The 26,272-nt window shown below is 49.7% G+C and overlaps 1 protein-coding gene across 2 annotated transcripts in view; it reads left to right on the top strand.

The window, feature by feature from the left end:
• Positions 1 to 26,272, top strand: part of TRIM28 (tripartite motif containing 28) — a 538,764-nt gene that overhangs the window by 182,130 nt on the left and 330,362 nt on the right. For both annotated transcript variants that reach the window (XM_086930506.1, XM_086930507.1), the window contains exon 11: positions 8,627 to 8,672. In XM_086930506.1, the coding sequence (XP_086786632.1) occupies positions 8,627 to 8,672 (46 nt within the window). The remainder of the gene's footprint in view (positions 1 to 8,626; positions 8,673 to 26,272) is intronic.

Here is a 26,272-nt window from a genome sequence, read left to right as displayed (position 1 = left end):
ACTTATAAACGCGCAACTTTGCCCGGAGGCATCAAGGCGCCTACTAAAAAAAATGAAAAAACGAAAAGGCAGAACCAAAAGCTAAGGGTAGGCTTTACCAAAGAGCCATGTTTTCAGGGCTTTTCTGAATAGATGTATTGAAGGTAACATCCTGATTTCTAAAGGAACAGTGTTCCACCATCTTGGAGCCAGATTGGAAAAGGCTCTGCCTCCCCATTTAGCTCTACGCACTCGAGGAGCGGTGAGGAGCAGTTTCGCCGAGGAGCGAAGGTTCCTAGTAGGAGCATAAGGAATCAGGAGATCTTTTACACCTCCAGTCTCTTTCCTGTTTAAGGCACCGAACACCAAGCATAACACTTTAAATGAAATCCTGGCGCCAATGGGAAGCCAGTGCAGAGATTTCCTGGCGGCGGTCGCTGACGACCTTTTCGGAAGGTCCAGTACAAACTTCGCCGCTGCATTTTGCACCGATTGAAGACCTTGCAACAGGCCTTTGTTGGCTCCCGCGTATAAAGCATTGCAATAATCAAGCCGAGATGTTATCAAAGCTACCACAGTTTGTTTCCGGGCTTGCACGGACAGGTAGTGCTTGATTTTCCACAGGATTGCAATGATGCCCCAGCAGGTGGAGATAGTCCGCTTTACTTGGAGGGCCATGTCGAGGGGAGGGTCAATCATAACCCCCAGGTTTCGTGCTGCCCGAGTTGGAGCCGGACACGCCCCCAAGGATTCGGGCCACCATTCCGCCGATCAGATGTCTTCCTTCTCGCCGAACACAAGGATCTCCGTCTTTTAGCCATTTAGCCGCAATGAATTGTTAATCATCCAATGGGCGACTACCTCCATACAGAGTCTAAACTTGGAGGCAGAAGCGCTGACTGGCTGGGCGAGGGACAGCAAGATCTGCGTGTCATCGGCGTACAACACTACCTCCATCCCAAAAGATCTAATAAGCCTGGCCAGGGGGGTCACGTAGATGTTAAACAGGGTCGGGCTTAACGCCGACCCCTGTGGAACCCCCCACTTCAGCGGCAGGGATGGAGATAGGAACTCTCCCAGCTTCGCTCTCTGTTCCCTCTGGTCCAGGAAAGAAGCCAACAGGCTTAGTGCGTGCCCCTCCACCCCTATCTCCCTCAGACGAGATGTTAACACGAGGGGAGACAGGGTGTCAAACGCAGCTGTAAGATCCAGAAGGATCAACAGCGTACTTCCACCCTTGTCAACCGTGGTGCGGATGTTGTCAAGCACCACAGTCAGGGCGGATTCCGTGCTGTGACCCTTCCGGAAACCGTGCTGCGAATGATCCAGGAGACCAGAGGAATCCAGAAAGGAAGAAAGATGCTGGTGTAGATGGATTTCCAGCATCTTTGCCGGGGCTGGGAGCAGAGAGATGGGGTGGAAATTTTTAAGCACCTCTGGGTCCTGCGACGGCTGGACCCAGCGACTCGGTGCCGAAAAAAACTCCGGAACCGAAAACTTGGACGCTTAAGAATCTGCCCTACACAGAAGAAACTCTTGTAAAGGATCCTAAGACTGGCCAACTAGCTCTTAGCTCCAAGAAGAGACCACTAGAGGCGCCTGCACCTCCTCCTCCTCCTCCTCCTCCTCCTCCAAAGAAGAGCGACATTGCAACCTCTCCAATAAGGGTACCTTCTCTACCACCCCCCATACTATTCCTTCTCCTACACCTCCTCCACCACATTATTCCCCTACACCATCCACTAATTCAGATGATGATGTAGAAACAGACTCTGATGACACAGATGGGGGTGCACATGACCCAGCAGGGACCAATAGTACCCCTCAGTCACCTAATCCGAGGGATGATTATAACACCCCTGATGTGCCTTACGTCCACAAGACGATGTATATCCTTCCAGACCTTCCCCACCAGATGACACTATAGGTTTTAACCTACTAGTCCTAAGAGCTGCCCAGTACCATGGGTTTGACTTGCACACCGATACTGTGGAAGATGATTTCCTATTAGACACTTTTGATAATACACAAAGGTCTACTGCCATTTTGCCAATGCTTAAAGGTGTCCTCAAGCAATCAGCAGAGGTTTTTAAAGATCCTGTTAGGGCTCGGGTTCTCAACCCTCTCATTGAAAAAAAGAAAACAGATCCAGTTTACATTAGAGGTCCAGCACCACTAGATTCTTTAGTAGTATGTAATGCATGTAAAAGTGCTAATTCACAAACATCAGGTGAGGCCTCACCACCAGATAAAGAATCTAAGCTCCTTGACGCCTCCGGTAAATGAACAGCGTCACAGGCAGCTAACATTTGGCGCATTGCCAATACCCAAGTGCTGTTGGCAAGATATGACCGGGCACATTATGGACTGGAGTCCATAATGCAGTATTTACCAGACAAGTATAAAAATAGGGCCAATGAACTCGTACAAGGTGGTAAAAATATTACTAATATTTCCATTTGTTGTGCCCTACATGCTGCAGATACTGCCTCAAGGGCAATCAATACCAGTACCCATTTGCGTAGACATGCCTGGCTACGTATTTAAGGTTTTAAACCGGAGGTACAAAATTCCATCCTTAATCAGCCATTTGATGAATGTCGATGTGTCTTTAGAAAAAAGACACAGACACAGCAAAATCTATGGGAGCCTTGCCGCAGAAAGCTCCCAGACGTTCTTTTTGTCGCTCATCATATAGAGGCAACACAAGAGGCTACTACTCAGACAGCCCCTCCACTTCCTACAAAACCCCTAGCCAATCTACATTCACTAAGGGCTCCCAAAGAGGGGGTTACAGGGGTAACCACAACAAAGGCAGAGGCAAAACCAACAACTCTTGTTCTGCCTCCACCCCTACCCAATGACTTTCCTTCCCTTCCCCCTCAACATTTCACTCCTGTGGGGGGAAGACTGCAACAATTCCTTCCTGCCTGGAACAAGATCTCATCAGACAGGTGGGTGTGACAAATTATTCAGTCAGGTTTTACTGTCTAGAACTAACATAGATTCCCCCCCCCCCCCCCCCCCCCCCCTCCCCAAACATACCACCCAAACAGCGTCCAATGTAGTTCTTCATTTTCTCGTCGAAGTCTCTCTTCCTCTGGAGCATACTCTCCATTTCGGCCTCGAGCCTTTTTCTCTTTTTCTCCATCTGTGCCGCCTGCTCGGCGTCGAGCTTCTCGGCCGGTCTCTTCGACGGCGCCTTCGACGTGGAGGCCATTTTGAGCGTCTTCTAGCTCGCGGGTCCCTTCTCGAGGGCCTGCTTCGACGACCTATGCTTTTCGCTGGTCTTCGCCATCTGGGAGTCCTTTTCGAAGGATCCGCTGGGCTTTTCGGAGGATGCAACTTCGGACGTCGAAAATTTCGTCGCCGGTGCTCCTTTCGAGGACTTAGCCTCTGTTTTTCGGGATTCTCCCTCAGGCTTTCTAGGCCCTGTCTGGGTTTTCGGGGGTCGTAGACTCTCCTACCTTTTTTGAAGGTCTCACATCGGTCTCTACGACCGTGAAGTCATCTGGTCCCTCGGCGATGTTCTCCTCTTCCTCGGAGGAGGCGCCCAGGTCGTAAAGCGTCGGCGTGGTCCCTTTCCCTTGCATCGTCTGGTGGGCCACCCTCTGTCTCTCTCGAACTCTCAAAGTCTTCGGCGTGAAGACTGAACAGGCGTTGCAATCCTCGCTGGAGTGGTCGACCGGCAGGCAGAGGTTGCAGACTGGATGCTGGTCCTTCTGCGCGTACTTGTGGTGGCAATTACGGCAGAACTTGAATGGAGTGTTGTCCATGTGCTCGGTCAGGGGGTCCCCTGCCCGCTCCTTCTCCTTGGCTGTCGAAAACCTCGATGTTTTCTTCCTCCTTCCCCGTTCTGGTTCTAGGAGGTCTTCTTCTCCGACCTTCCTCGGTCCTTTTTCTTCCAAAAACTCGTGTATTTCCTTCTTTTCTCCTGAAACTTCTCCGGAGCTTCATGCGACGATCCAGACCCAACGGCGGAAAAAAGAATCCGAAGATGGCGCCCAAGGGTGGGAGCTTCCGCAGGAAGCGTGCCGACGTCACGAAGGTGCACCAAATGGTGGGACGTCGACGCCCACCTGGGCTACAAAAAAAAAAAAGAGAGAAAAAAGACTACGAATCCGGACCCAACCACCAGATCGCGGAATAATGCACAGCATAGTGAATCCAGAAAGATCTTCAAGCTGCAAAACTACACCGACAGGTAAGAAACTATTCGTTTCACTCCATCTTGGCCACAATGGCTAAAAACAATCTGAGGATGGAGTTGATGCCCATGAGCACTGTAGTCCAGGGGAGGAGCCACCTATCTCGTGATACTTCGAAGACTCTTCCAGGACAACAATGTGCAATCATCCGGACCCAACACTAGGCGGCGAGCTATGCACAGATATGAATGTCAGCAGCCCTACATGCCAAGAACAGATGCATACTGGTAAGTAGCATATTCGGTTCGAGATATACAGGCTCTGATTCTCCGATCTTCCGGGCTTTATCCCGAGTTTCGGTCAGGTTGACGCTGCGGCTCTCGGGGGCTGATGGCCTCCTGCATCCTTCTGGTGCATCACGCACGGTGGCGGATGCGGGCTCTGCAGTGGGACCTGAAGTTTCAGTGGGCCCAGCATCAGGGCAACCTGTCCGACCATGTCCTGATCTATGAGGGCAATGCGAGACAGCTGCAGTAGTGGCTCACGGACCGCGATTGGGTCAACGGCAGATCCCTCTCCCTTCCCCAACCGGAGCACGTAGTTGTGACGGTTGCGTCCCTCCAGGGTTGGGGAGGCCACTTGGGAGAGGCGGAGATCAGAGGTCTCTGGTCTCCGGCGGAGTCCCGGCTCCATATCAACCTATTGGAGCTGCGGGCGATTCGTCTGGCACTGAAGGCATTCCTCCCGTCTGTCCGAGGGAGTGTAGTGCAAGTGTTCACGGACAACACCACCGCTATGTTGTACTGCAACAAACAGGGCGGGTGGGGTCGTGGACCCTCTGCCAGGAGGCTCTGCGCCTCTGGCAATGGCTGGAACATCAGGGCGTGACTCTGATGGTTCAACACCTGGCAGGTTCTCTGAACGCCAGTGCGGACGAACTCAGCCGACGGTGCTCGATGGATCACGAATGGCGTCTGAACTCAGACGTGGCGCAAGGCCTCTTTCTGCAATGTGGAGAGCCTTGGTTAGATCTATTCGCCACCGAAGAGAACGCGCAAGGTCATCAGTTCTGCGCGTTGGAATTTCCAAGGCGGCACTCGCTCGGAGACGCTTTTCGTCGCTAGTGGAGCTGCGGTCTGTTGTACGCCTTTCCGCCTATACCACTTCTGCCCAGAGTGCTGAAGAAGAACAAGCGCGACCGGGCACAAGTCATCCTTGTGGCTCCGGACTGGGCACGAAGGTACTGGTATCCCGAGCTTCTCAGTATGTCAGTCGATCCCCCGGTTCGTCTGCCTCTTCAGGAGGACCTTCTGTCGCAGCAGCAGGGGACGGTCCTCCACCCGAACCTGTCCAGTCTCCACCTCCATGCTTGGAGATTGAGTGGTGACAGTTGAGGCCATTTGACTTGCCTCCTGAAGTCTGTTATCATTCTGGCAGCCAGGCGTCCCTCCACAAAGTCGGTATACGCCTGCAGGTGGAACAGATTTGTGGCATGGTGCGCAGCAAAGGCTGTGGATCCCCTCAATGCCCCTCTTTCTGAGGTTCTCCTCTTTCTTCTCTCTTGCCCAGCAGGGCTCTGCTCTGGGCACTGTCAAGGGCTATCTTTCAGCTCTTTCAGCCTTTCTGAGGCTGCCTGACCAACCTTCTTTGTTCAAGTCCCCTATCGTTAATCAATTCCTGAAGGGCATCACTCATACCTTTCCTCCTGTTCCCTATGTGATGCCTCAGTGGGACTTGAACCTGGTTCTTACGTTTCTGATCGGCGCTCCCTTTGAGCCACTTCACAACTGTCCTCTTCGCCCTCTTTCTTTGAAGACTGCCTTCCTGGTAGCCATCACCTCTGCCAGGAGAGTGAGTGTGCTCCAGGCTCTATCTTGTAAGCCTCCTTTCCTTTCAGTCCATCCGGACAAGGTTGTGTTACGGGCAAGGCCCTCCTTCCTACCCAAGGTAGTCACGGCCTTCCACATGGGGCAATCCATCACGTTGCCTACCTTCTTTCCGCCTCCGCACCCCTCGAGAGAGGAGGAGAGGCTCCACCGTCTGGACCCAAAACGTGCGCTCTCATTTTATCTGAATCGCACACAACCGTTCCGGGTGGATGATCAACTCTTTGTTGGATACGCGGGCGCCAAGAAAGGGAAAGCGGTGCACAAGCGGACCATCTCCCGGTGGATTATCTTGTGCATCCAGGCGTGTTACTCCTTGGCTAAGAAGGAACCCCCTGTTGGGCTGAGGGCTCATTCCACTCGAGCCACGGCCACTACAACTGCCTTGGGCCGAGGTGTGCCCTTGCAGGACATTTTCCAGGCAGCTACGTGGGCCTCGCTACACACCTTTGCAAGACGCTATTGCCTGGACAGTCCAGTCCGGAGGGACGGCTACTTTGGCCGTTCCGTCCTCCAGGACTTTCTGGTGTGATTATTGGTTCGCAGACCCACCACCACGGGGATGGTATTGCTGGGGTATCTATTCTAAGGTAAGGAATCTATCACTAACATGTCTCTTTCAGATGCACAAGATACTACTTGTGTAACGATATATCTGTAAGAGACATTAGTTAGTGATAGATTCCTTACCGACCCACCCATCCTCCCCGTTCTGCGAACTGATATCTAGGGTTAAGGTCATCCCCTTTCAGGGCCCTAGTTTCATGGCACCAGTGTTGGTTTTTGGCATGGCTCTGCGCTTCTGGCGTGGAAAAGCTGTGTCTAAGAACTGACGCCATCACGGCGCCCACGACGCCGACGACGGACGCGGAGCCCCAGACGCCTACCGACGCGCAAGGGTACTGCTACGCAAAAGTTTCCGGATCCAGTCTGACGCCTTGGGATATTCTAAGGTAAGGAATCTATCACTAACTAATGTCTCTTACAGATATATCGTTACACAAGTAGTAACTTGTGCTTTAGTTCTGTACTTAGGCACTCAACCTGCAAAGACAGTGTGTGGGTACCAGGGTACAGGGCCCCTGAGGGTGGCACAATTAGTGCTGCAGCCCTAAGGGGTCTTCTCTGGTCACTGTGCCCCGAGTACCTAGGGTACCATTTACTAGGGGCTGACAGGGGGCCAGAGATGCCAATTGGGTATTTTGTTTCAGCATAGTTTTTAGGGAAGGAACACAGGCCCTGGGTACCTGATTGGCAGGGACCCAGGGTACACTCAGTCAAAGCACATCAGCAGTTCAGAAAAAAGTAGGGGCATACCAAGGCAAGAAAGATGGCACTTTCTCACAGGCATATTGATTGGACTTCACTTATAAGTTTTAGAAATACTATCATGCATATATCGAAAGTTAATTAGAAAATGGTAACCGTATAACAGTACTCCAGTAAAGTAGCTGTTTCAGAAAATGTGTCCTCCTGGGAAGAAAGAGTAAACCATTTCATGTTAAGATTATATGCACTGCTTATATGGTTGTATAATACTCCCGAATAAAAGCGTATGAACTGAACTGACCATGTAATAGTGATTTTTAAATACTTCAGTATGAAGAAAAACGTTCTGTAAAATAAAAGCATGTGCAAGCAGTGCAGTCTTCTCTTTCCTTTCATAATATTCAGAAAACCAGATTTCAACCAAAGGGTAATTCCCACTAGTCGTGCCATGTTTGTTTCATTCACTCACCATGAATGCTGCTGTTGGTTTGAGAGAGCATCCTCGTAGCCAGTGACTCACGGGACCGTTAACCTCTGTGCTATATCATTATATATGACACATCTGTGTATTGTCCAGAGTTCTCTCCATTAACCAATGGATTTATTTGGCTGTCTGGAATGAAATTGAGGTGATGCTTGCATTTGTATATAAATCAGTACAGATCCTGCCCAGGAATATCCTGTAAACTCTGTAGTTACTGCAGCACTTATTATCATATTTGCAGTCCTATTGCATTCTTGAAATCACAAACAAAATAATTAAAACCTCTGCTATAAACAAGCATAAATAGTCTATGTTTTTATTTGGCCTTGTGGCCAATACTGGGTGTTGAAAGGAAAAATACAGAGCACAAGGAAAGGCACAGTGAAGGTATAGTCCAACTGAATGCGCAAGGTGTGATTCCTCTATTTAGTTTAACTGTACTGCTTCTAGGCACACCTGATTAGATAAATGGCTATCTGAAGAGTTCTGAGTTAAAGTACTCTCGGACTGGAAGCTGGTAAGCTGTGGCCAAGTATTCTAACGTTGTGCTCTCATGGGCCTTTCAATATTGTCACCAGTAACGTTCAAATTGCATTATTGCGCAGTATGCCCACTATGTCTGCTTATTTGACCTTCTGTGGATCGCTTGAATTAAAGTGTTTTTAACTGTCCCGCCCATGACCTTTCCCTACCCTGGGCCTAAGGCCTATCAAAAACCATATTGAAATAAAAGATGTTGATAAACAATCAGTGTCTCCAACATTGACTAGTTAGGCTGTGCTGTATCAGTGTCATAAAATAAACATTGTATAATATTAGGGGTTTATTCTAACATCTTTTTTGTTTTTTGTTTTTTACAGAAGGAACACCTTCCAGTTATGATGGAACTGTATCTGGAATGAAAAGGTAAACTCCTGGAATTTAACACCTGTCCTGTTCCACTCAATCTAGCCAATGTTTTACTTAAAATAATTTTTAGACTTCACCGTCAGTCATGAGGAAGTACAAATTAGTTTCCTTTCTTTATTGTACACCAAGGATTAAATGGAACATTGGAAAAATTATACCCCTGTAGTGAACCTCTTCTTTTTAGGGGTCACTCAGAGGTAAATATCTTTACTCCAGAAGTAGATACATATCCTTGGCCTCTTTGGAGAAAAGGGCAGCGGACTGGTTCTTTACATCCCTCCTATGGGCGTGACTGGGGCCTTTGACTCACTACACACCTTTGTATGAGTACATGTTTGTGTGCTAATGTAATGTATATCATATGTATTAGGATCATCCTCGTGTTCAACTCTGCAATATAAACTGTAAACATTGAGTATTGTACATGAACTCTGAAATATATACCTTAAACATTGAGTATTGTACATCTCTAATAGATTAGTCTAAACATCATGTTTTCCTTTAGACACTATTATGCTGTCTGGTTGCCAGGACAAGTAACATCTTCTGCATGACTGCTGTAGACCTGGTGGTCTGTATCCTGTCCCTTTGTACGTCATGTATTCCAGCCCTCTCCTCTCACTAATCGAGGGGATCTTAAATTATTCACATTTTTGGGTATTTCTATGGAACTTGTGGCTGCATCTCTAGAAGCAACATCTTGCTGGATGCAGTACTTTTACTGAATCATCTGACATGTTATAGATATTGCATTAAAAGCGTATTAGTGTACAAAGTGCACCTAAGCTGGTTTGCATGTAAAGGTTAACATCTGAGCTAATTTTAAGGGCTAATGCTGACCCATACCAATAGCACAAGGAAACTTTGATGGTCGGATGCTAAAACAATGTCAAACATTCACCCCCAGTTCAAAGATTTGTGCCCAAATCCATTGTTATTTTGCACAAAATGCCATGACAGTTTAGACCAGCCATATGCAAACCAGCTTTGGCCCTTCTCCCCATGGGAACAGTCATGCCCGAATTGCCAGGCAGGGCTTCCCTGGCTCGGAAACAAGCGTCCTAGGACCGGTTTTAGGGTAGCACCCCTCATCAGCCAGGCTAGCTTGACTCCAGTGGCATGGTGAGTAAGGGATCCACGTCTGGGAATACCCGGCCCATTTAGGGCGACAAATGCAACCAGCATTTGCAATGCAATAGGTCTCGCATTAGGAAAGTTTGAGCAATTGGTCTTGTAAATGACAATTTTTTTTATTTATGTGTTGGTTTTGAAAATAGCTAAATTAATAGCTTTGTCATTTACCATGCCAATAGTTATAACTTTTGCAAATGTGACACCTATAGCATTTGTAATGCAACATGTTTTGTATTTACGTGACTTAGATGTATTGATATTACAAATAACAATGGCTTTTCATTTTTTTAAATAATTAATACTTAAATAAGTGATTGTAATTTATAATAGCAATAGCTTAAACTTTTGTAAATAACTTTTGTGAAGATTATGTTCAGTGTATTTTATTGTGACGAAAATCCAAGAACAGAGGTGAAATATTAACATCTTTTTGTGACATTTGTAATAAAGCTTGAAACATTGAGAGAACATATTTGAACCAGTTGTCGTTGAATGGTTGCACAGATTGATACTGTGATGGCGCGGAGTGATGCTGTGGCGTTCAGTGATGCTGTGGTGGCCCTGAGTGATGTTGTGGTGGCCCTGAGTGATGCTGTGGGGGTGGCCCGGAGTGATGCTGCGGTGGCCTTTCTTCGAGCTCTCCCTAGCGAGAGACACTAGGGCTGCGAGCGTTTTTTACCTGAATTTACTTGCCAGAATTTGTACTGTGAATCGGCATTTTTAAATAGCTAAAAAGATCGTTTTTATGAATTTTTCTGGGGGGCTTCTAAATAGAGAATTTTAATTGGGAATTTACTGAGGCACACTGACACTTCTTTCCACGCCTGTACTCTCTTTCCCTGCCTCGCCCAGCCGTGTTGTTTGATTAGGTGCTGGCGGCGGCGGGCGCCATCTTAGGTGTGGCTGGGGGCTGCGCTCTAGTCGCGCCGGACTCCCACCCTCCTCACACCCTATATAATGTGTCACACGGCCAGACGGCGCAGCGGGCTGGCGCAGCGGGCGCGCCGAAGCCGCGCCAAAGCCAAGCCCGTCTGCGCCCGTCCGCGACCGGACACGGCCCAGGGCCACACCCCCTGTCCCTGATGGCAGAATTACCTGGAGCAGGAGCGATTTAGTACGTTTCACCTCGTATATCTGTACCCCGGGACTCCATAGTATAAGGGTTGGGGAGATCGAAGGATGCAAACATAGCCAATTCCATTTTAGTACTACGCTTGCTGACTCCAGAGCTAGCGCCTCCTTGTTGTCCTGCGGCCTGATCAATGCCAGATCGCTTAGATGCCATAAACACGATATATATGACCTTCTCATTGATAAACATCCCGATCTGCTGTTCATCACTGAAACTTGGCTAGAGGCCAATTCTGATCCTGATGTTGTCCAAGCCTTACCAGACGAATATCAAATGGTGCGCTTGGACAGACCTCTAGGCAGAGGAGGGGGAATTGCGATCGCCTTTAAACAGCAATGGGTCTGTAAACTTGATCGAGTCAATTTGGCAGGGTGCGAGGCAGGCGTCTTTAGCATAAACATTGATGGGAGCACGACGATCAAGGGTCTGCTAATTTACCGCCCTCCAGGACCAATGTCCAGATTCAAAGGCAACCTTTTAGAGTGTGTTACTGAGTCAGCGATCAGGAGGGATAAGTTCCTACTGTTAGGAGACTTAAACACACACCTTGACGACCCCTCTGATAAAGGAGCGGTGGAGTTCCGGGATGAACTTCACACCTTACAGCTGGAACTAAAAGGGCTGCTTCCTACACACAATCGTGGGCACTTGCTTGACCCAATATTTGCTAACTGGGAGGATGTCTCAGTTGATCCCCCAGTGCCCCTGCCTTGGACAGACCATTTCTTGGTCCCATTTGCCATCTTGCTGCCTAAATATAAAGCCAACGCCCTCACCCCACTCAATTATCCTCGGCGCAGGTGGGCAAGATTCTCCCTGCAAAAGTTTAATACGGCCCTTACTGCGGAAGGTCCCCCAGGAGGCAATGATGTGAACACAGCGAATAGGTTGCTCAATGACCGTATTACTGCTGCTCTGGACTGCACAGCCCCGCTGGGACGTCCTACCAAAGGGACCCAGAAACAAAGAACGGCTCCCTGGTTTGGCGAGGCGTTGCGCTGCGCCAAAAGGGACTGCAAACGTGCAGAAAGGCAGTGGAGAGTGGCATACCACGACTGGATGAAAGAAGTCTATCTTGCGAAGAGACGTGCCTATCACAATAAGATCAGGATAGAGAAGACCACATACTATGCTGACAGAATCCACGAGGCAGAGAACTCGTCTAGGGAACTGTTCAGCATATATAAAACTCTGGCTACCCCAAAAACCTCTACTTTAGAGGAAGATCACTCAGTAGCAGCATGCAATCGCATTGCGAACTACTTTGGAGACAAAGTGTCCAAGATTTACTCTGCTTTTCCCCACATACCTCCTGTAGCGGAAATGTCAGCAGACTTATTGAGTGATGAAGCCGATCAAAATCTGCTACTTAATTTCACCACCCCTACACCGGTGGATTTAGTTAAAATCTGCAGATCTGTTAAATCTGGCTCCCCTCGGGATCCCGCCTCCCCAAAAAGGTTGGGAGACAGTCTGGAAACACTAGAACCCTATATTAGACACTTGTTAGATATCTCTTTTTTATCCAGCTCCATACCAGAGGACTGGAAACAGGCTGTGGTGCTCCCCCTACGTAAGAAGCCCAACATTAGCTTTGAGAAGTTAGATAATCTTCGCCCCATCTCCTTGCTGCCTTACTTTTCTAAGGTAGCGGAGAAGGTGGTAAACAAGCAGCTAATGAAATTTGTGGAAGACAGCAACCTCCTTCACCCTACGCAATTCGGGTTCCGGCCGCGTCACTCTACGGAGTCTGCCCTCCTTAGGGCGACCGAAACCCTCAGGCAAGGCGCTGATGAGGGACAAACCATGGCCTTAATCCTCCTGGACCTCAGTGCGGCGTTCGACACTGTAGCACACTCCATCTTGCTACAGTGTCTGAGCAAAGGTGGGGTGAGAGGGGCAGCACTGAAATGGATTCACTCATTTCTTGCTGGCCGAGGCTTCCAAGTTAGGCAGGGCGACCATTATTCGGAGCGCATCTCATTGGATCAAGGGGTGCCGCAGGGCTCGTCCCTGAGCCCAACTCTTTTTAATCTTTATGTTGCCCCGATCGCTTCCTTGGTAGAAAGCTACGGCCTCCAAGTGGTGTCATATGCCGACGACACGCAGTTGGTCATCTCCCTATCACGCGCGCCCGGTCCCTCGGCGGACATCTTCAGAGCTTGCATGCAAGACCTCGCGGCCTGGATGTCCGCCAATTGCCTCAAGCTCAACGGAGGCAAGACCGAGGTACTGGTGGTGGGGGGAGGCCAATCGGCGTGGACGTCGGCGTGGTGGCCGTCGTGCTTGGGTCCAGCACCCACCCCTTGCCAGAAAGCAAAGAACTTGGGCATTTGGTTTGATTCTGAACTTACCTTTGGTCCCCAGATCAATCAGGTGGTTGGTTCCTGCTTTGGGACCCTCAAAAGTCTCAGGAAGGTATTAAAATTCTTACCTATCAGAGCCCGCCAAACCCTGGTGCATGCACTAGTCACGTCTAAGATGGATTACGGCAATCTCCTTTACTTGGGAACTCTGGAGAAGAATTTGAGCCGTCTTCAGGTTCTCCAGAATGCCGCGGCCAGACTAGTGCTTAGACTACCCAGAAGAGCAGGCTCCACAGCGGCCCTCCGGTCTCTGCACTGGCTCCCGATCCGTAGCAGGGTGGAATTCAAAGCCCTGTGCACGTGCCACCGGATTATCAACGGGAGAGCTCCGCTCCCTTTGAAAGGATTGCTGACACCCTATGAGCCGTCTCGCTCTCTGAGATCTTCCGGCTCAGGACTCCTGGCAATTCCTAAGGTGTCCAGAGCCCGGATGGGTGGAAGATCTTTTAGGCACCTCGCAGCATCCAGATGGAACAAGTTACCTATGGCGCTGCGATTAGAACCTTCAGAAACAATCTTTAGAGCCAAGCTGAAGACTGCTTTATTCACACAGTAGTTTTTCTGTATTTGTAAGTTCTGGCAGGTATTAGCTCCTTAGCGCGGGGACACGCCGCTGTGCGTCACCAAGCGCTCTATAAAACCCCCGAAATAGAAAAAGTGATGCTGCGGTGGCCCGGAGTGATGCTGCGGTGGCCCGGAGTGATGCTGCGGTGGCCCGGAGTGATGCTGCGGTGGCCCGGAGTGATGCTGCGGTGGCCCGGAGTGATGCTGCGGTGGCCCGGAGTGATGCTGCGGTGGCCCGGAGTGATGCTGCGGTGGCCCGGAGTGATGCTGCGGTGGCCCGGAGTGATGCTGCGGTGGCCCGGAGTGATGCTGCGGTGGCCCGGAGTGATGCTGCGGTGGCCCGGAGTGATGCTGCGGTGGCCCGGAGTGATGCTGCGGTGGCCCGGAGGGATGCTGCGGTGGCCCGGAGGGATGCTGCGGTGGCCCGGAGGGATGCTGCGGTGGCCCGGAGGGATGCTGCGGTGGCCCGGAGGGATGCTGCGGTGGCCCGGAGGGATGCTGCGGAGGCCCGGAGGGATGCTGCGGAGGCCCGGAGGGATGCTGCGGAGGCCCGGAGGGATGCTGCGGAGGCCCGGAGGGATGCTGCGGAGGCCCGGAGGGATGCTGCGGAGGCCCGGAGGGATGCTGCGGAGGCCCGGAGGGATGCTGCGGAGGCCCGGAGGGATGCTGCGGAGGCCCGGAGGGATGCTGCGGAGGCCCGGAGGGATGCTGCGGAGGCCCGGAGGGATGCAGCGGCGGGCCCGCGGGATGCAGCGGCGGGCCCGGCGGGATGCAGCGGCGGGCCCGGCGGGATGCAGCGGCGGGCCCGGCGGGATGCAGCGGCGGGCCCGGCGGGATGCAGCGGCGGGCCCGCGGGATGCTGCGGCGGCCCCGCGGGATGCTGCGGCGGCCCCGCGGGATGCTGCGGCGGCCCCGCGGGATGCTGCGGCGGCCCCGCGGGATGCTGCGGCGGCCCCTGCCGCGTGATGCTGCGGCGGCCCCTGCCGCGTGATGCTGCGGCGGCCCCTGCCGCGTGATGCTGCGGCGGCCCCTGCCGCGTGATGCTGCGGCGGCCCCTGCCGCGTGATGCTGCGGCGGCCCCTGCCGCGTGATGCTGCGGCGGCCCCTGCCGCGTGATGCTGCGGCGGCCCCTGCCGCGTGATGCTGCGGCGGCCCCTGCCGCGTGATGCTGCGGCGGCCCCTGCCGCGTGATGCTGCGGCGGCCGCTGGCGCGTGGCGCAAGTTTAAGCTATTGGCATTGTAAATAACAATGCCTTTTATTTAAGTTTTTAAAACAAAAATAAACAACATTGTTATTGCAATGTCTATAGCTTAAACTCTCGTAAATGTGAGACATTGCATTGCAAATGCTTGTTATACTTCCTAACAGTCTGTGCATAGGTTGCACCACATTAGTACCAATTATACACCCAAATAGTGTAAAAAGCAACAGAAAGGTGACAAGGCAACCTTTACCAAGGGCCTTCCACTACATAGCAACACATGCGCTGTGATTTAGCAATCGTTAAACCGTTTGAGCTAGAAACTATTTTTGTGTTAGAATCTCCATATTATGTAGCAGATGATGGATTACCTGGCAAATCCAAATTTACGCAAAAAACACAGTGGCCTCACAATCGCATAATTCTAGTGGTCCTGATTATGGGACATATAGTTTACCCTTTCCGGTTCATTGTACTAGCTGAAGTCCCAACATGCAAAGTGCGGTTAGCTACAGAGCTAGGGCTGGATGGGAGTGTGGCCTGTAACACGGGCCTTCTTCTCAACTGTGATAAAGCTTGTAACAAAACATGAACAAGCCAGTGTTATTTTGCTGGGAATCCGACTCGCACAAAGCCAGGGATTGCAGTTCTTCCTGAAAAACGCAGGTTAAATCTGTCCTGGGTGAGTTTCCTTTTGGTTGCAGCTGCAGCCTTTGAGAGCCGAGGTAATGGCCTGCCATCAGCTATACATGGCTTGTGAGGGAGTTCCTCTGTTTGCTTGAAGGGTGGGTTAAATACTGCCCACCCCTTTAACAGTTTCAATGCCTTTTCTCACCGGGCCAGCTGGAGTGGAGCAGTCTGTGCCCACGGCCAGAACTCCACCTCCCAGCAGCGCTGTAAGTCACAGAGAGAACAGGTTACTAGTAACTACATCACGGTGCAGCAACTTTCCACAAACCAGCTACTACTTAATCACTTGTTACAGCCCAAAGACCATCTACCTCTCAATCACTTGTAACAGTCACCAAACCAGCTACCTCTCAGTCACTTTTAACAGCCCACAAGCAGAAACCCATCAGCCCCTAATAACAGTCCACAGATTGGCTACCTCTCAATCATTTGATCCAAGATCTTTTTCTGGACTTCCGAGCGGAACCAAGTAGCCCACAACCAGCCCTGTCGGCAAAGGACTGCCGCTCCAGCCAAGGAGCGAAAAGTAGTTGTTGCAATATCCATTGCACAATCAATGATTTCCAGCAATGTTACAGGCGCATGTATGTCTGCGGAATTGGTATAGTGTAAACCTAGCCAAGGTTAGCTTAGAGCTGTTCAAGGTCACAGGCAAGGACCGCATCCTTACCGTATCCATACGCCTGCCCTAAAGAGAGCAGGCGTATGGATAATGTAGGAAAAAGATTCATCTATGTCCAGCCTGCTGATCAGAGCAGCTAATTCTTTGGTGATACGATTACCAGATGTGGACTGACCTATCCCCATATCTTGATCAATTGCCGGAAGAAGGAAAGAAAGAAGCTAAAAGAATACTCCAGGAGGGCGAAATAACATCGGCGGAAATAATTGATTGTTCGCTGGAGCGGCTGTCCTTCGCCGACAGGGCTGGTTGCGGGCTACTTTGTTCCACCCGGAAGTCCAGAATAAGATCTTGGATTTGCCTTTTGATGGGGAAGCGCTGTTTGGAAAACCTTCAGATGATGCGCTCCAAGATATTAAGAAGGATACAGAAACAGCAAAATCCTTAGGGGCTCTGCAGTACCGCAAGTTCCCATTCCGAGGTGCGAGGGGAAGAGGTAACTCGACATATAGGGGAGGTTACCAACAACAACGGTACTCCCTGTATGGTCCAAGTCACAATCGTACAAGCCAAATTATAATCAACCGCAGAATCAAGCTGCTGCTTCTTCTTGATCTCGGTCGAACAACCCAGGAAGACTAGGTCGCCAGGGCAGACACAACTCTTAAGTGCCAATAGCGGCTTGCTGGCTCTGACTACTGCCCCCTCTCCTCCTGTATCATCAGTGGGATGCAGAGTTTCATATTTCCTCCACAACAGGCAGCAAATAACAGACCGTTGGGTATTGAACATCATTCATTATGGCCATACACTGGTGTTTGTCCTACCACTACCATCCAAGCCCCCTTGCGCCACAGTATCGAAACATCTGTCTGCTACGGTTAGAGGTCCAGCAAACGCTCCTCATAGGAGCTATAGAACCGGTTCCTATCTCTCAAAGGGGTTTTACTCCTGGTTCTTCCTGATCCGGAAGACGTTAGAAAAGTGGCGCCCTATACTAGATCTGAGGGAGCTCAACACCTATCTCATCAAACAATCCTTTTGGATGGTTTCTCTTCAAGACATCCTTCGACTTCTCAGCTCAGGGGATTTCATGGCCACTCTGGATCTAGAGGACGCTTATTTTCATGTACCCATCTCACAGGAGGTTTCTTCTCTTCACAGTAGCCAAGAGCCATTTTTAATTTGTGGTTCTTCCATTTGGACTGCGATCTGCTCCAAGGATCTTCACAAATGTATTCGCTCCGGTAGCAGCCCTTCTGCCGAAACAAAAGCTTCAGGTCTTCCCTTACCTGGACGACTGGTTGCTAAACGCTCCTACCAAACAGGCAGCAGAGGGAGCAGTCGTAACGTATACACACCTGTTTGCCAATCTCGGCTTAACAATGAACAAGCAGAAGTCTTTTCTCCGTCCGTCTAGGACAGCCAGATTTCTGGGAGCCATTTTATACACATCCGTAAACAAGGCTTTCCCAACCGTGGAGAGGCAAGAGAAGCGAAGGTCCATGGCTTCCCGATTGTTAAAAAGGTCACTTTCAGTTTGCCTCTACAAGTCCCTGCTGGATTCCATCTCCTCATGCATACCACTGATTCCTCACTGCAGATTAAGAATGCGGTCATTCCAAGTAGTTAGATTTGCAGTGGCGCCAAGTCGACGGATCCTTCGACGACAAGATCTGTTACCGAGACGATGAGAGAGGCTGCATCATGGTGGATGACCAAAGAAAACATTTCTCAGGGTCTCTTTCAGGCTAGCCCCGGCTCCACACATAATAACTACGGACGCCTCTCTCAAAGGCTGGGGAGCGGTGTTACAAGACCTTCATGTAAGCGGCCTGTGGCAGCCTCAACATAGCGTAGCCTTGCAGGATTTTCTTCCACGAATAAAACAGTCAACAGTTATTATACTTAAGGACAACATGACTGCCATGCATTATATAAACAAAGGAGGCGGCACCAGATCTCGACTGTTGTCGCAAGAAGCCCAATCACTCTGGGAGTGGGCAATTCAACAGGACATCTTCCAGTTGTCCTCAACAAGGCAGCAGACATGCTCAGCAGACTGAAGTCGGTCAGACAACTTCATTCTACAGAAGTTTTTTCACAGATAGGGCACACCTTCCATAGATCTCTTTGCCCCTCCGGAAAACAAAAAAAGCCAGGTCTAGGCAAGCAGAATTCACCATCCGGGATTGTTGGGGAATGCGCTTTAGATAGCCTGGTCAGGCACATTTGTTTACGCTTTTTCCCCCTATTCCTCTGATTCCCAGACTTCTCAGGAAGCTCAAAGCAGAACCGTGCAGGATGATTCTGATAGCTCTGGCTTAGCCCAGACAGTTTTGGTTCACAGAAACTTCATCTTCTCTCCCTGGACCTTCCTCTTCCTTTGCAGCCGATTCCTTCGCTGCTTTCTATGTCTCAAGGCCAAGTCTGGCACCCGGATCCTCAGGCTCTTAAGCTCTCGGCATGGCTCCTGAGCAGCAGAATGTAAACAGGTGCTGTCTCAAGCAAGAGCCCCAAGTACGAATAAGACTTACAGATTAAAGTGTAAGCGGTTCTGTATTTGGTGCCAGCATAATGGCCTCCATCCTTTCAGATCGGAACCGCATGACGTACTTCCATACATTCTAACACTAGCAAAAGCAGGACTGGCTCACTCTTCTATCAAGGTGCATCTGGCGGCAATTTCTCGCTTTAGATGCACATATTCAGGTCCTTTTCTCTGGTCTGCAAGGATTATTAAACAGGGGACTTTCAGAGTTTTCCCTACAGTCAAACCTCCTTCTCCTCTTTGGCATCTGAACTTCGTTCTCGCAAAGCTTATGAAGCATCCTTTCGAACCTATTCACAAAGCAGAGTTAAAATTACTCTCCTGGAAGGTAGCGCTTCTTCTAGCTTTGACGTCTGCAAGGCGTGTGGGAGAAATGCTGGCTCTCACCATTCAGGAACCCTTTCTAGAGTTCAAAAAAGGAACAGTAATTCTACGTACTAACCGAAGATTCATTCCTAAAGTTCATTCGGACTTTCATTTGAATGAACTGCTAATTCTTAAGACATTTTTCCCCTCAACCTGCTACTCCAGCAGAGAAAGCACTTCACTCTCTGGACATTCAGAGGTGCTTAAAGTTCTATCTCCAACAATCTAAAGACTCCAGAAAGTCTTCTCAATTGTTTGTGTCCTTTAGTAACCCGTATAAGGGTTTTCCCCTTTCCAAGCAAGGGATCGCTCGTTGTATTACCAATGCTATCCAATATTGTCTCAGAGCAGTGGGCAAGCCCCTGGTAAGTTGAATCCTTGCTCATTCCACGAGGGCGATTGCTTCTTCTACAGCCCTCTTTTCTGGTGTTCCTATCCCGGAAATCTACCGTGCAGTGACCTGGAGCAGTACACATACGTTTACAAGGCATTACTGCCTTAATTCTGTGACTCTGAGTGACACAGCAGTCAGCCAAACAGTCCCGACGAACCTCTTTCAGTAGTGGTGAGCTTTCCCTTTCATTCCTCCTTCCATGTTACGGTTTTATCAGGTCTGGCACATTTTGGAACCTCGTGTATTTGTTTTCTGAAGCTTCTAAGTATGTTATTGAACATGAATGTCTGTATAATATATTTACTATGCCGTTGTTCCTAGTTTGATATTGGTCATGGTTCCAAAAAATGTGCGGATAAGTGCTAGCTACTCCGATACAAGCATGGGAATCTGGAGTAAGAAAGCAAGTTACCTGTAACTTTGGTTCTCCAGTATTGGAAGCTTTCATAGATACCCATGCGACCCACCCGCCTTCCCTGGGAAAGCTCAGTCTCTTCCATCTTCAGTGGTTTGGTTACACGACGGCTACAAAAATCGGAGGGAGTGGCTTCTTGGATGCCAGCTCACATCTCCATTTTAAAGTGTATGATTCATGAAGCTTGTTAGTCTCGCCCCTTATTCAGCCAGCACCGAGGACTACCGTCTAGCTTGGGCATAGACTAGCTGTCTGTGCTCTACAGCCGGAGTGTGCACGCCTCCCTGGTTTCGTCTGAGGACAGGTAAAAGACTGCTGGGCTGAGCCACTGACCCGAAAAGGCACACTTTATCAGACGAAAAAGCCTTGAGTGATACAGGTTTATTGTGCCTTTCGGCAGAACCTGGGGCGACGATCAGCCTTTCTATTTAAAAATCTGTTTCTAAACAAAAATATACCAGTGTTATCTTGAAATTCTTTTTGACCTTTGCCCTACTAATTTTTTACATTAATGTATACATTTTACAACGTTTTATTAATTAACCCAAAAGTTTGACAGAAAACGCTGATAAGGAGAAGTTATCATTTTGAACAGTGCCTTAAAGCCCTTCCCTTGGTCCCCTGCTGGGGCCACGCTCTGGGTGCACTGCGGATTTGCTTCTACAAACTGTTATTTAGTAGTACTTTACTCTCATTCCCACGTCGATCACGGATTTATACCAGACCTTGACCAGGAGTCGATGCCTGAGTCTGTCTGTCTGTCCTGGAGTTTGGAGAAAGAAAATATGGGGAAAGCCATAAATTCACTGGTATGCGTATGGAATGAATCACCTTTCCAGGCCTTATCTGTACCAAAAAACCCAGCCCCCACCAACTGGGACAGGTCTTGATACTTAAAGGCAACACGTTTAAATACCCAATTTCAAAGTAAATATTTGAACTTGTATATACTCCTGTTGAAACTTTTTCTCACAATCCATGGCAGACGGGGATTTGAGTCAATATTAAGTCAGTTTTCTTTTAAAAAGCAAAAGTAATTTACTTTCACAACACGATAGTGTGCATACAAACTCCGAGGGCCACAGCTGTGTGAGGGAGTCCCCGTGAGCTAACTTTATCCTGCAGCACAGCCCAGTGGCCAGATTGCAAAGTTGCAGCAACGTCGTAAGAAGCATTCATGTCGGATGTGGGTTCTCAGGCTAATAAAACGAGACAAGTAACAGATGGCCCCCCCCTAAAGATAAGAAATTGCTTTGCGACAGCCGCAAAGCAGAGGAGCCAGTCCGGATGGGCTGGACGAAAGGGAGACTGGGCGGTAACCAAGAAGCATCCTTTTCAATGGGAAGCCATTGTTTAGCATAAACGCAGACGCGACCCAATGAAAAGAATGGGCATGGCTTCAAGTCCCCTTTTGAAATCTCCTTGATCGCAAGAGGTCTGTCTCGCAGAGCGAGCAGCTTGTTGCGCTGAAATGCTACGCGAGACCTAAAAAAGGAGTAGTTTGAGCAACTGAGAGGGGCTGAAAGACATGGTGCTCAGTATGAGTAAAGGAAAAAAAAAGATTGTTTAAAATTACATTTTCGGTTGTTTTGGAAAAAAGCCAAATTCTTCCCAGCACACGGAGAGCCAAATGTTTGTGTCCTGTGTGGGAGCCGCAACATTACTGCTGCTTTCCTTTGCAGACGACGGTTTCTGTAACACCTCTTGGATCTTCGTCAGTTCCCACAACCGATGGTGGGGAAGCATTTGAAAAATCCAAAGCATGTGTGCCTTTAGTAAAGCAGGTATCCAATCCAACAGGAGCTGAAGCATCCCGTGGTGGCTCTAATAATGCCGACCTCAACATCGGAATACGCGGAGGACACTGCACTATGTGTGCCTTAAGCGGGTCGAGCAATAAATCCACGTCCGGTGGCGCAACCGATGGAAGTGTTGAACAGAGAGCCAACAGGCATTCTTATCCGCAGAGCAGGCAGCAGAGAACAGGCAAATCTGAGTCAATCCAGACTGGTCAGAATGATGGGAGCCAAGACTTGCTTAGCTCCCGAAGTCGAGGTGTGCCCAAACGGAGAACCATGTGGTCACTGTAGCGTCACTCTAAGTGCTTTTTTCCATCTCCTTGGTAACTGGGACATCCATTGCGTAGCAGAAAATTAAGATCAGGATTCCCTCTACCAGTAGCAGGATTAGCAGAAGCCCTCCAAAAATTCTTCTAAATACGGAGTGTATAAAAGCTGGAATCACTCCGAAGACTATCTAAAAGGTGCTTAACAGTCCAGAGCCTATGGTCTTAAATAGGTGTACTATACCTTTCGTTTCAGACATGTTAAAGATATGCTGTACCATTTCTCTGAAATAGAAAGGGCAATAAGTTCGTACCAGTGCCTGCATCTCAGCTGAGGAACTTGAAACCCGAAGATCAAAATTCTCCCGGGCTGAGGTTAAGGGCACATCTTTCTGTAAAAGCATGGCTTTCATTCGGCTTGGGAGTATCAAACCGTATAAAGGAAACCTTCACCGAATGCCATAATGGCACCTCCCTAACTGTGTAGGTCGGTAGAAACAATACTTGCATACAACAAGTAAACCTGGAACTTACTGTGACTAGTTATGCGATGCCTGGAAGCATCCCACAACAACCTTGATCATTCAGCATTAAGTAACTCCCATTTGAGAGCATCCCGATCACTGGATTAATCACAGCAGCTGGCGACCCTTTTAAATAACATAAGTTTGCAACTGATCCATTACAGGCCACATGAAGCATAATATCCTGGCAAATAAGAGATTAACTCCATGAATTCTGTACCACTGAGAAACACTTAAGTGTCCCCATTCCTGCATCTAAATCTATATGGTAACTCCTAAGATTCATGGATAAAATCCTTACCCATTGCTTCAAATCTGCCTACCTGTTGGTGTTGTACGCAGTATTGAAATTGGAAAGTTGTTACCATCAATGTTATATGGCCATGAATTAACAATTCTGTGGACGGTGACTCTGCCAAGGTGAAAGGTAATTGGTCTAATTTCTCAATGTGCAGCATTGTATATGTTGCATCCTTTTGTGCCATTCTCGTCTGACTCTCCGATAGATTATATGTGGAGAATAGAGACATACTGTAAATATATCACCAGGGCACATGACCAGAGCTCAATGGTTGTTGCGTCCAGCTTAATGAAAGAATGGATCGTAACTGTCCGTGTTGTAAGATGAACAGATCCTGTTCCATTATATCTATAGTTGAAGAAACAATGTTGCCCATTGAATAAATCCTGGATGTCAGTGTGGTTATACTATTGTCAGCCACAGCCTTTTCCAAGTTAACTGTCAATTTCATAAATCTCTGCAGCTTTGTGTGAAGCTGGGTTTGTTGCAGTAACCCCCCCCCCCCCCACACACACACTTTTTGCCAGACTACTGATGCACTTTGACGTGATGTGCCCTGGGTCCCAGCCAATCAGGTTCCAGGGCCTGTGTGGTTTCCCCGAAAATGTACCTTGTGCACCCAGTTGGCACCTCTCTGGCCACATGTGAGTCCCTTGTAAAAGGTGTCATGGGTACTAAGGGCACTGTGGCCAGGAAGGCCTCTAAAGGCTGCAGCACTTATATTGGGTTTAATTCCGTTGTATAAATTTTTTTTTTTATTTATTTAAAGACCTTTATTAACTGCATAGCCAAAGTCATCACAAAAGCATTTACTGGCATACAGTGTTCGGTATCCATAATTCACAATAGCAGTATAGACATTATGGTGTACACAGCCACATCAGCCGGCATCCCGGGGGCCCGGCGGCAAAAGAAGAAGGTGCTCGACCGTAATTACCAATGCTGTGACAGTTTCCGGAAGTAGTAAAATATACAGTGTGACATTTGGCCTACCCTTGATGGAATCTTGGTAGCCAGGCCTTGTGTTAGTGTGAAGGTCAAAAACAATTACTCAAACTCCCATCCCAACGTCCCTCCCCCCCCCTTGAGTGCGTCCATGAGAGTTCCCTGTCCCCCTAGTCTAGTCTAGTCTAAATGCAGGTATGCTCGGAGTATGCCCATCCCATCCCCAAACTCTGTGTGTCAGTCCCCCTCACTATTGCCTCCCCTTTCCCCCTGGGGACTCGAAGTCGCTGGACCCCTCCCCTCACCACCCACCACTCCGTAACCTCCGCTCCCCGCGAAGAGAGGCCTGTGCCTGCACTTCTGTCTATTCTGGCACTTGGTCCTGCAGGTCCGCCACCTCCGAAGTATCAGAATTGGCCTCCTCATTCGCCTGTAGATATTCCTTGTATAGGGCCCAGAAGTTTTTCGGTCTGCTCCTGGGTGGGAGCAGTTCGCTATACAGCTCCGTTTGAGTACAGCAGTACTGCAACTCCCTAGCCCACCGCCCTTTAGTAGGGAGAGGCCCTCGCATCCAGCAGGTCGCCACAACTCTCCTGGCCATCAGCAGCGCCATGTCAGCTAGCCGGCGTAGGGACGGGGGGAGTGGCTTAGAGTATCCCAGCAATGCCAGTTCCGGGACACGAGGCAGTTCAGTCTCCAGTATCCGATCAAGTTCTGTGAATACCTCCCCCCAAAATGTCTGTATCCCGGGGCAGAGCCACGCCATGTGGAAGAAATCCGCAATCGGAGTGCGACAACGCTCACACTCCGCCGTTGGTCGGAGGCCGTATCGGTGTAGTCGTTCAGGGGTGTAGTACACCCGCTGGAGGAATTTAAAATGCACCAACCTATGCCTGCCATTGAGGGAGATCCTCCTTGTGCTGGAGCAGCAATAGCGCCACATGCCATCGTCCACGGGGGACTGCAGATCTTCCTGCCATGCCGTTCTAGCTTTAGAGTGCTGCAGGACCTGGTGCGACACCCCCAATTTATTGACCTGAGAGAGCAACTTAGCAGACGACTTTGTTTTGATGATGTAGGTCAATTCAGGGATCTCCGCAGGCTCCTCCAGAGCCGTGCCCAGAACCTCCCGGCACGCCGAGCGCAGTCTGTGATACTGGAATTTTTGTAGTAAGGTAGGGCTAGGTGCCGTGTGGGCAACCTGCTCCCAGGTTTTCAACAGGCGAACAGGTCCTCCATGGTCGCTACTCCGAGGGAGCGGAGGGCCTCCACCACTCCCTTTTCTCTCAAAGGAGGCAACCATAGTGCCCAGTCTAGCGGCATCAGGGGAGAATACAACACAGTGCTATCCCGTGCACTCGCCAGGGCGTGCCATGCGTGGTTAGTCGCCTTAAGGGAGTCCAGTTGGCCGATCTGGCGAGTGACCGGAAGGCAGATCGTGGCCGGTAGGGGGAGTGGGTCCGCAAAAAGTTTTTCTAGTATCAGATGCGGCGTGCGCGCATTGCCATGTATCCACGAGTGCAGGTGCGCGGCCTGGGCCACTCGGTAGTAGCGCTCCAAGTCTGGGGCACCCAGACCCCCCATTTCGCAGGGGAGAATAAGAGTTGCCCACCGTATTCTGGGTGATTTGCCTCCCCAGGCCAGGCGGATCATGGGTAAGTTGTTTGAAAAAGGCCTTCGAGAGCACAACTGGAAGATTAACAAACAGGAACAAGAACCGGGGCAGTACGATCATTTTCATGATGGCAATCCTGCCAAGCAGTGATAGCGGGAGTTTGCACCAATTGTCCACATCGTCCACCAGCTTATTAAAGGCCACTCCGTAATTATCCCGGACCAGGACTTCCGGGTCTGTGTGCAGCTGGATGCCCAAATACCGGACCGAGTCTGTGGACCATCGCAGGGGATATTCCATATCGAAGGGATGTGTCACTGGAGTGAGAGGGAAAGCTATAGATTTATCCCAGTTCACCCGTAGGCCCGAGAGTGAGCCAAAACGGACCACTTCCCTGAGTATCGAAGACAAATTAGACTCCGGATCGCGTACATATAGCAACGTGTCATCTGCATATGTAGATATCCCGATTTTATAAGTGGGAAAGCTTATCCCCTCTAGGCTGTGGTACTCCCGCATTGCACATGCTAGGGGTTCTGCTACCAGAGCATAAAGCAAAGGTGAAAGGGGGCAGCCCTGCCTGGTCCCTCTGCAGATGCGGATCGGTTCCGACACCCTGTCTCCGAGTCTCAGTCTGGCCGTTGGGTGATGGTACAAAGCACCGATTCTTTGTAAAAACGGTTCGCCCAGACCCAGTTTCCTAAGCACTCT

This window comes from Lissotriton vulgaris, chromosome 7 (assembly GCF_964263255.1).
Source record: "Lissotriton vulgaris chromosome 7, aLisVul1.2, whole genome shotgun sequence".
NCBI classification, from domain to species: Eukaryota; Metazoa; Chordata; class Amphibia; order Caudata; family Salamandridae; genus Lissotriton; species Lissotriton vulgaris.
This window is presented reverse-complemented; position numbering and strand designations above follow the sequence as displayed.